Source organism: Chenopodium quinoa, unplaced genomic scaffold (genome assembly GCF_001683475.1).
Source record: "Chenopodium quinoa cultivar QQ74 unplaced genomic scaffold, ASM168347v1, whole genome shotgun sequence".
Lineage (NCBI taxonomy): Eukaryota > Viridiplantae > Streptophyta > Magnoliopsida > Caryophyllales > Amaranthaceae > Chenopodium > Chenopodium quinoa.
Window position 1 is genome coordinate 1464761 of NW_018743021.1, and position 11216 is coordinate 1475976.

Here is an 11216-nt window from a genome sequence, read left to right on the forward strand (position 1 = left end):
ATGTAAGGAGTAACAGACGGACTTAAAAACGACTTAAACGAGTATACCTTAAAGGCTTAAATACGGAGTATATTTATCATATACTTTCTTTTTTAATATTAAGTTGAGAGTTTAATTATTTATCAACAATTTATGAGCAAATCGATTTAATAAATATTTATTTATTGTCAATTCTTTCTATTTTTAGCTTTTTGTATGCAACCCTTAGGCTACATATATCTTTTTCTTTTTATATATAGTGAAAATTTTATCCTTATAAATCATTTTCCATTGTATGAATATCATCAAATTAGGCTAAGTCATCCCAAAATCCCAAATCTAGTTAAATACTTAAATCTCTAATACAACTATACAAGTTATGTTCAACGGACTTGGCTGAAAAGTCGGAGTGTCCGTGTCGACACGACATGACGCGGATTCGGACACGAAATTCGTGTCAGATTCGACAGTGTGCACTCGGACACTTTAGAGAGAGGGGAAGGGGAGAAATAGAGCTGAATTTTTTTAAAAAAAAATGCCTAATTTTTTCAAGCAAAGGAGAAATATAGTTATGGATAAGTAAGAAATTTGAGGGAGCGGCAGGTTGAAGAAGAAAGACAGTACAAAAAAAAAAAAAAAAAGATTGTCAACGAGATAGTGCTTTACAGCTGTATTCCTTCCTTTTATTGGTTTTTTTTATTTATTTTAAAATCCCTTTTTACTGTTGTGATAGTTGTATCCATCACTTTTTTACCCCTTTATTTAATTTCTCGCGGTGAGTTACTGAGTTACTTGAGTACTTCATCTTTATCTTTATTTAAAAAAAAAAACCCAAATAATAAGTGTTATTGTCATAGTTTAGGATTATATGGTATAGATTTTTTGAATATTAATGAAATATTTACATATTTTGTAATGTATAATTTTTTGCAAAAAATGAAAGTGTCGTGTCCCCGCACCCGTGTCAAAATATAGGACAAAGTCCCCGTGTCCTAAAATTTTGGATATTGGCGAATCGGACACTCGGACATGTGTCTGTGTTCGACACATGTATCCGAGTCCATGTAACATACTCCCTCCGTTTTTAAATACTTGCTCCACTTTTCTTTTTCAACCGTTTTTAAATACTTGTTCCATTTCTTTATTTGGAAAGTTTTTACAATATTTAATTCATTTCTACCACCTAGTGAACTCAACAAATATCATATTTTATTCATTTCATATCCTCCCACCTCTAATTTCTCCACTACTTTTGTTTTTTTTTTTACAATTTTTTATTCTTCAACCAACCCCACTACCTTCATATTCTATTACTTTATCCAATTTCTCCTAAAACTCCGCGCATGGAAAAATGGAGCAAGTATTTAAAAACGGAGGGAGTAGTATACAAGTATATATGATGTTGTACTAGTATCACTTATGGTACACTAGTTATTTTGCCATTAATTTTAGGGTACATAACTTAAATTTACAATTATTTTTGTTAAAAATAGAATTTTATTTAGGGAAAAAAAATGAAAAACCAAACTAGTACTATAAAACTCCAATAGTCCCAAAACCCCCCTACAATCCTACTTTTCCGAAATGGCAAATGAAGATGAAGCCTCAATTCCAGCATCCTTAGTTGGATCATTATTGAAGTACACTGAACCACAGTAATTCCAATTAAGCCAAGCCACCCACTTCAAGCTTCAAGCACACCTTCACAAGGTATTCTGACCATATTTCTAATTATGTTGCTTTATTGTGTGATATTTGACTGTCGTTTTTTTTAGTGGATTTAAGATTAATTATGAAGTTATTATCTTTATGAATTGTTGCGGCATTCAATGTGTTCTACCGTCAACGAATCCTAATACTGTTTGAATAATGAATCTCATGATATATAATGTCAATTTATTTCTTTAGAAAAAATTGTATTATGTTAATCGGGACTCTTCAATTCACCTCACATACCAATGTCAGACCTTGACACTGGATATAGATGAGACACTTTATTTTAGTTCAATGTCATGGAATTTTTTCACAAAATAACGATATTGGACACTTAGACACGTCGGATATCGGACACTTTATTTTAGTTCAATAAGGACAGCATATGGGTGGAAGTGTTGCTTTGCTTACCTAACAGTTTGCTCTGTCAATAGTATATAGGTGTAGGTGGGTGCGTTTATATTATATTATTTTTTTCTCCATGTTGTGATTAGGTGAGTAGATCCTAATTCATACACTTTGATGCTACTAAAGACTTAGTTATTGGTGATATAGCATTATTTCTGGACAGGGAGAGCGTAGTAGTTGGAAAAGAGGGATTAGAGATGATTAAATAATGACCTGGACTAATTATGGTCATTGTGTTTAATACTAACTAGACTGATGTTTATAAGCGGTACAATAGTAACTTTGGTTTTATGATATGTTTTAATTGGAAAATGAATAGCTTATAAAGGAGAAGAAGGGGTGATAATTGAATGTAATTGTACAGGTATTAAGTTGGGGGAAAATGAATCAAATAACATTCATGTATGTTTTTTTTTTTGAAGGGAACATTCATACATGTATTGAATTAAATCTAGTTCTTTTTTAAAAATAATAAGAAAGGGGATTAGTTAATGGAGGAAGGTGACATGTGGCACTGGTAAAAAATAAATTTTAATTTACATGTGGCATGATGGGGATGATGGTTTGTGTTTTTAAATACTAAGTATAGATATAGATGTATTATTGTGCACATGTATCGTCTGTATTATTGTGCTATTTTTTGTTACTATTCGAATGCGATGCAAGTTGTTGAAATTTGACCAATTAAACTTAAACAAAGTTCAAATCTGGCAACTAGTGTAGGCTGTATACTGATTATTCACTTCTTCACCTTATACTTGAGTCACTAACACACCTTGAAGTATTTGCTAGAGAAAAGTTTTGATCGAAAAAAGAGAGAATGGCTGAGGGAATATTGTTTGGCATTACACAGGAAATCATAAAGAATCTGGGATCAAGGGCAATTGATGAGATTGCTTCGGCATGGGGATTCAAGCCTCGGCTTGAGAAGCTCAAGACCACTATCAACACCATCAAGGATGTGCTCCTTGATGCTGAGGATAGGCAAACTGATAGTAGAGTCATTCGTGGTTGGCTTGAAAGGCTTGCTGCTGTTGTTTACGCTGCTGATGACTTGTTCGATGAGGTGGCTACTGTTGCATCCCAGAAATATATGCTCAATGCAAACAAGTTCACTAAGGAGGTACAAACTTTCTTCTCTAGCTCCAATCAGATGATGTTTGCATTGAATGTCTCTAAGAAGATTAAAACAATTAGGCAAGAGCTAGATGATATAGTCAAAGAGGGTACTGATTTTGACTTTGTACACCGCCCTCGTGAAGAAGGGAGTGTGATACATACTAGTATGAAGAGAGATCAAACTTATTCATTTGTAGATGCTGAGGAAGTTATTGGTAGAGATGACGATAAGAAAGCTATCTTAGATATACTCTTTGCCTCTGGTGAACCTGACAATGAGGTACTTCATGTTATCCCAATTGTGGGATTGGAGGTCAGGGCAAGACAACTTTGGCTCAACTCATATATAATGATCCTCAAGTTGACAAGCAATTCGAGTTGAGGTTATGGGTGTGCATATCCGAAGTCTTTGATGTAAAGATTATTACAGAAAAAATCCTCAAGTCAGCAACCAATGCAGAGACTCCGAATTTAGAGATGGAGGAGTTACAAGGTCTAATGCGAAAAGAAGTAGGTGATAAGAAATATCTGCTTGTTCTGGATGACATTTGGAATGAAAATCGTGAGGAATGGTTGAAGCTGAGGGCTCTATTGAAGATTGGTAGAAAAGGGAGTAAGATAATTATAACTACTCGGTCAAGGGAGGTGGCAAAAATTATGGGCACCGTTCCTGCCTATGATTTACAAGGCCTGAAAGAAGAGAAGGCATGGGAATTATTTCAGAAGATGGCATTTGAACCTGGACAAGCTGAACAGATGCCTCGTCTTATGGAGGTTGGGAAAGATATTGTTAAGAAGTGTGCAAATGTTCCTTTGGCCATAAGAGCTGTAGGCAGTCTTCTTTACGGCAAGAACGAGAACAAGTGGTTGTCAATCAAAAATAGAAGTCTAGTCAATATATTTGACAGCCAAAATGGCATTATGGACATTCTCAAGCTGAGCTACCAGCAACTACAGTCACCGTTAAAGAACTGTTTTGCTTACTGCGCTTTGTTTCCGAAAGATCATGAATTCAATAAGGAAGCACTGATGAATCTTTGGATGGCCGAGGGCTTTATTATTTCTAAAAATAATGAAGACCAGAGTCTAGAAGATCTTGCTGATGAATATTTTCTTATTCTGTTGCAAAGGTGCTTCTTCCAGGATATAAAAAGAGATGAATGGGGGAACATTTCGAGCTGCAAAATGCACGACTTTATGCATGATCTTGCTCAAGAAGTAGCAGGAGTCAACTGCAAGGTTGCAGTGTTAGGAGAAAGCAATTCAAACAAGGCAATCTGTCACTTGTCAGCTTATCGTTTGACTTCAGAATGGAAGATACCAAGTTGGATGCTGGAACTGAAGCATCTACGAACATTTCTGTTGCCAGAGCAATTTAAAGATGGATCGGCCTTCAGCAAATCGATTTGTCAAGAGTTGATATCTGGCTTTGGATGCTTGAGAGTGTTGGATCTACACAACCTTGGAATCAGGAATTTGCCCAGCTCAATAGGTAAGCTAGTTCACTTAAGATACCTTAACCTTTCCCGTACACCTATTGGAGAACTCCCTGATTCAATCACAAAGCTCCAAAATTTGCAAACACTTAACCTATCTAATTGTTTAAGTCTTCCATCATTGCCTATACATATGGGATTACTTAAGAATCTTAGGAGCCTTGATGTTAATGAATGTCAGTTTCTGTACCGTTTGCCTTCAGGACTAGGAAATTTGACTTCTCTCAATAAACTACCTCGATTTACAGTCGTTTATAGAAATTGTCCTAAAATTGATTACAAGCCCAACACTGCTAAGTTGAGTGATTTAAAGAACCTTAATAACCTGAAAGGAGTCTTGCACATTCAAATTTTCGGTGAGGGAAAACGTGGGCTGACTAAGTTACATATAGAATTGGACGGTTGGTTATATGACGATGTTAGTGGTAGTAATCATGATGAATCTATCTTGGAAGGGCTGAAACCACATCCAAATTTAAGGGAGCTGGAGATTTATTGTTATAGAGGTCAGAAGTTCCCAAGTTGGGCAATGATGGGTAATTTGTGCAGTACTCTTCCAAATCTTGTTCATGTTGAACTTCTGCGTTGTGGAAGATGTCAGCAAGTGCCTTGTTTTAGTCAACTCCCTTTCTTGAAGCGCCTCACCCTTGTATCTTTGCAAAGTGTGGAATACATGGAAAGCAGTGATCACATTCTTTCCTTGTCATCCAACACACTATTCTTCCCATCTCTTCAAGAACTTACACTGATGAATATGGATAATTTAGAAGGATGGTGGATAGTAAGAGAAAATGCTGACATTAGTACAATAGAATCATCACATGATCAATTACTCATACAACGCCTCCAATCCATGCCATTTTCCAATCTAACAAAATTGGAATTACGAAAATGTCCAAAGCTGATATCTCTGCCACAATGTTCTAATGTGGAGGAATTAACACTAGTGGACACCAACGAGACCATCTCAGTGATAAAGATGGCAACAGCTTCACCATCAACCTCAACTTCAGCAACTGGTTCAAAGTTGAAAAGGTTTACAGTCAGTAACTTGGAAGACCTCATTTCTCTTCCAAGAGAATGTCTGCACCAACTTTCTTCACTTGATGTCCAAGATGAGAAGCTGGTGAACACTGAGGAAATAGGAAAGCAAGTCTACATGAGTATGTCTTCTTCTCTCCGTTGTTTAAGTTTCACTCATTGCCATAGCTTGAGATTTTTCACTCAAGGCCTAGAGCATTTAACAGCGATAGAGAAGTTGGTGCTTTGGAATTGTGAACAACTTGATCTATCACCAGATGAAGATATACCATGGAAATACTTCAAAAGTCTTCGTTCTTTACAATTTCATATGATCCCTAAGCTGTTGGTTCTTCCTAGTGGACTTCAACACTTGACAAACCTCCGCTCTCTTAAAATAACTTGCAACCGTGGATTTATGGAACTACCAGAATGGATCAGCTGTTTCTCATCTCTTGCATACATGTGTGTAAGTATTTGTCCTAAGCAGACATCTTTGCCAGAAGCCTTCTGCAATCTCACTTCCCTAAATGAACTAAAAATCCTTAGTTGTCCAGGATTGACAGATAGATGCCAAGGTCCGAAGGGTAGCGAATGGCCCAAGATTCAGCATATTCCTCTGGTTCAAGTTTTACAGGATTAGATATCATGAATTTATGATATAGGTATGAAATAGACATTATTGATGTTATCAAATTTACAGTATGCTCCCTTTAGTTCTATTAAATGTCAATGGTTCTAGTAGTAGGTGAACATGGTTGTATACTTGTAAGTAGTTTACTAAATTAAATTTAATAAACATGTAGGGTTCTTTTGGCATCATTGTGGTTTACTGTTTTTTGATTTTTTTTTTGTTTTTTAAAAGTATATTATATATATCACATATTGAATCAAAAATTATTTAGACTTGTTAAAATCATGATAATTTTGAAAACTGCCAACAGAAAAGTGGAAACACCTTTTTCTTGTTTCCTGTTTTTGATTTTTAGTTTTCAAAAAAACAGGAAACTGAAAACGAAAAATGATACCAAACAAAAGTTAATGAAAAACAATTGATTGTAACGGAGACACCAACTGAATACTCTCTCGTATACTTGTACTCCTGAAAATTTCTATATACACTCAAGGATATTTCATATAGGTATACAGAGTAGGAGAAACTGCTAATAACTAACAATACAAAGGAAGCATCACTTCAAATCACAACATATGTTATCCATATTTTTTTTCTTATCTATCAAAATTGATTATAGAAGAATGTGAGCTGATATTCCTGCCATTATGTCCAAATGTGGAGAAATTGAACTAGTGTCAAAGATGAAAGCAGCTTCTTCATGAACCTCAACTTAAGGATCTGGTTCAAAGTTGAAAATTTTGACAATCCGTAATGTGGAAGAAGGCCTCATATCAATCCAAGAGAATGCCTGCACCAACCTTCTTCACTAGAATTCCAGGACAAGAAGCTGGTGAGCACTAACAAAATAGGAGAGTTTTTTCAAAAATATATTTTCATCACTCCATTCTTTGGGATTCTTTCATTGCGACAGCTTGAGATTTATCTCCCAAGGACAATAACAAGAACACCTGACAGCCATAGAGGAGTTGGTACTTTGGAATTGCAACCAGCTTGATCCATCACATTCACCTGATGAACAGTTGCCATGGGAAAACTTCAAAAGTCTTCCTTTTACAATTCCATATGGTATTTAAGCTACAGGTTCTTCCAAAAAGGCTTCAGCACTTGACAAACCTCCGTTCTCTACAATTGTCGCTCATTGTTGAACTGAGGGATCTATCAGAATGGATAGGCTGTGTGGATCCACACAGAACTAATGCTTATTTCTACAATTGTTTCCTAATAAATATCATTCTCTACAATTAACTCATCGAAATGTTGATTCTATGAGATTCATATCATTCTACAATTCCATATGAGATTCATGACGCTGCAACAATTCCATATGTGTGGATCCATATCATTCTACAATTCCATATAATTCTTTCTCTACAATTAATTCCATATGAAATTCATGACGCTGCTACAATTTACATAGGAAACATTTCGTTGAGTAAATGCTTTCTAATGATAGATGAATAGATTCACACAGTACTAGTGCTTATTTCTACAATTTACATATGGATATAGTTTCTCCAATTAATGCTTTCTAATGCTACAATTCCATATCATTCTTTCTCCATGTTGCAATTACCTGTGTGGATAAAAACTTGCAAACTTTGATAAAATGCTATTGGGTCTTAAGGTCTTTCAGCTCGTGTACTCGAGTACAAAAGACAATCAAAGTTGCATCAATAGACAAAACGAACAAGATAACCAGAAATCATAAAAATATTATTTCTTCAGTTCTACATTCCAAAAACTCAAATTTTTTTACTACAATGTCAAAATGCCAACCTTGTAAGTGACATTACCATATAAACTATAGAACAACAAACCTAAAGTAGACAAAACTCAATTCATATATATACACAAACAAGAACTACAACTTACAAATTGAAGGCAGAAATATATGCTCCAAACTCTTGCTTAAGATGAAGCAGCTTTTATTGCCTTTTGCAATTCATTTTCCACTTCACTCATTCTACTCGTTGATTTCTTCGATTCTCTATGCCCATTCTCTTCACCATCACCATTTCCATTTCCATTACCACCACTTTTTTTGCTCCTCCATTTATCAAACCCACTAGAACTCTCAATACTAGGCAATGGCATCATCCTCTTCCCCACAACATCTCCCTCTCTCCCCTCGCCTCGACTCCTCGAAACCGGAACCTTTCCCCTCATACCCTCCAATGCCTGCTTCATCTCCCTATTCTCCCTCTTCAAATCCTCCACTTCTCTCCCCATCCAACTACACATCCCCTTCAAAAGCTCAAAATCACCCAATTTCGCCTCATCAACCCTCTTCCTCTCATCCTCCTTATCCCTCTTCACCTCATCAACCCTCTCAACCGAAATCTTATTCATCAACAACATCGGAAACTGCGGTTTTGCCTCCGAAACGCCACCACCACACTCAGCAGAGGGAAAACTCACACCCCACCTGAAATTAACCATTGCCCTTTTCGTCAAAGGCATAGAAGTCCTTGCCGCAACTAAAATCCCAGACAAAATAGACGAATTCTTCTTCAAATCACCCCATACCATCGGCCTACCCCTCAAACCCGACCCATCCCTAACCTCAAAATCCGACACCGACCCAGTTGATAATCCCTCATTTGGTGGACCCCCACCAAGCTGATTAGTACTAAAATCATCGGAATTAACAGATTTGAAGAGAGAGAAGTTCCCCAATTGGGGTTTAATAAAGAGAGAGAAAGTGGGGGTTAAGGAATTAGGGTTAAAATTAGCGGTGAAAGTGAGAGGAGAATCATGAGGTGAACCGAAGAGGCCGATACCAGATTTGAGAGAAAGAGAGAAAGGGTAATGGGAAGGAGGAGAGAGAGTGGGGTGGTAAGAGAGAGAAAGAGAGGGGCCGGAAGTGAAATTGGAGCGGAGAGAGAAAGAGAGGTCGGAAGAATCTCCGGCGACAATTCCGGTGAGGAAAGGGAAACCGAGGACTGTGACGGGGATTTTAGCCCGTAAAAGTGGGTTTTGATGCCGGGTTTCTTCTCGGAATTTCACGGATAACTTCATGTTTTTTTTTTTTTTCTTTCTGGGTTGGTTTGTTTTTCTCTGTCTATCTAAATATGGATGAATGGTTGGTTGGGAGAGGTTCGGGTTTACAGAAGCAACTGAAATTTAGGAATAGTTTTCGCATCTTTGTTACGGAGTAATTAGGAATTGAATTTTTCCTTTGAGGGAACTCGGTAAAAGCTAAATCTTTTTTTTTTTTTTTTTTTTTTTTTTTTTTTAAAAAAAAAAAAACATATTTGTGTCTTTTTTATTTTTGAGTTGCGAATGACTTTTTTTTTTCTTCTCTAAAACAGTGTAAAACATTAGACATTACATACTACAAAAAGGATTATGTAAAAACTAAAATAATCAATAACAAAAGTTTTCTCTAAAAAAAACTTAATAAGTGTAAATATTACGTAAATAAACATTTTTTATTATTTGGATAGAACGTGTGAATTAGCATCTGAAATGATGTAAAAGAGATTATTTTAAATTAGAAATTGTATCAATGTTGTAGTAAAAATTGAGCTATTTAAAAACAAAAAAGTGTATCAATAATATTCCCTCACCAAAAAAAAAAAAAAAAAAAAAGTGTATCAATAATACAGTAGTAAAATTTGTTCAATTTATTAAAATCTTGTCTAAAATTAATAAGTTAAGAGGTAGGTACTGAAAGAAAAAAAAAAAAAAAAAAAAAAAACTAGGTACTCAAAATTCTATTATTTCACCTCGTAAAAAAAATATTCATAAACTCTAATTTAATCCTCGTACATTAGGGTTATGGCTATTCACTTATTCAATAATGTAAGATCCAAATTGCAAATCAAGCCCCCTTTTTAATTTGCGATATTGTGTGGTTAGACATTTTGATCAAACTGCAATTCGTAGTTAAGTTGCGATTTTCAAAAATTATAAAACCAAATTGCACCACAAGCCACAACTGATTAATCACATCGGGCCACATTATTTTTCAAAAAATAAAAGGATGGAAAGTAGTGTAAGAAAACCTTATACTCATACATTAATTATTAGAAGTTAAAACTTTATATAAAGTACTTATCACAAAATAAAATAATTCATAACTAATACTTGTAGTTATATTCTACAATTAGTAAAAAAAAATATATTTAGTTAAATAGCATATTCCATCAAATCAATATATGGTTTGATTTGATAATACTTTTAACGGGTTGGTTTGATTTGAAAATACTTTAACGAGTTAATTTAATTTAAAAATATTTTTAACAGGTTGGTTTGATTTGAGTATCAAACTACACCAAACTGGTCCTTCATCACTCACATTAGTCACATACCCTCCTATATGGCTATATGAGATGATATCGGCACCGGTATGAAACAAGTAAATAAGATCGGGGTTTGACACTTGGAACACCTTTAATATCGCCCAAAACCATCCATATTGACATATCTTATCACCCACGTGGAAAACTGCATACAAGCATGTGGACATCCACTGCCCACTTGACAAGCCTGCAACTTGGACCGACACATGGACATGACACCAATTTGGGGAATTCTATAAATACCCAAGCATATTTCATTTCTAAGGCAATATTTCTCTAAATCTAAACCTCTTTCTTTAGAATTCTCATCCTATCTCTTATCTTACTCCTATAAACATGTTATTGACTTTATCATTGAAGCGGTCATTCTCAAACAAACCACAAGGATAGCTAATCCACATTGACTAAGTAGATACAAGTTAAATGATAGACCTTTACCGACCATTGGAACTAACCCCATACTAATCAGCTAAAGACATTTGGGTAGAAGTGGCACTTATTGCAAAACAAAAGCAGAGAGAGTTAAGAGTTTAGGAGTGA

General features: G+C 35.3%; 2 protein-coding genes across 2 annotated transcripts; one reads left to right on the forward strand and one right to left on the reverse strand.

The window, feature by feature from the left end:
* The first annotated feature begins 3586 nt into the window (after positions 1-3586).
* On the forward strand, positions 3587-6644 carry LOC110730205 (putative disease resistance protein RGA3). The gene has a single exon (XM_021909986.1). It carries the CDS (start codon positions 3697-3699, stop codon positions 6376-6378), a length of 2682 nt encoding a protein of 893 aa, XP_021765678.1. The 5' UTR covers positions 3587-3696; the 3' UTR covers positions 6379-6644.
* A 1636-nt stretch (positions 6645-8280) lies between these two features.
* On the reverse strand, positions 8281-8901 carry LOC110730028. Its single transcript, XM_021909809.1, has one exon. The coding sequence runs from the start codon at positions 8899-8901 to the stop codon at positions 8281-8283; it is 621 nt and encodes a 206-aa protein (XP_021765501.1).
* Positions 8902-11216: the final 2315 nt, after the last annotated feature.

Bases quoted from the DNA above. Each gene is read 5' to 3' on its own strand.
- LOC110730205 (XM_021909986.1), top strand. From the start codon at position 3,697: ATGGAGGAGTTACAAGGTCTAATGCGAAAAGAAGTAGGTGATAAGAAA.
- LOC110730028 (XM_021909809.1), bottom strand. From the start codon at position 8,901: ATGGTATGGGGTGATTTGAAGAAGAATTCGTCTATTTTGTCTGGGATT.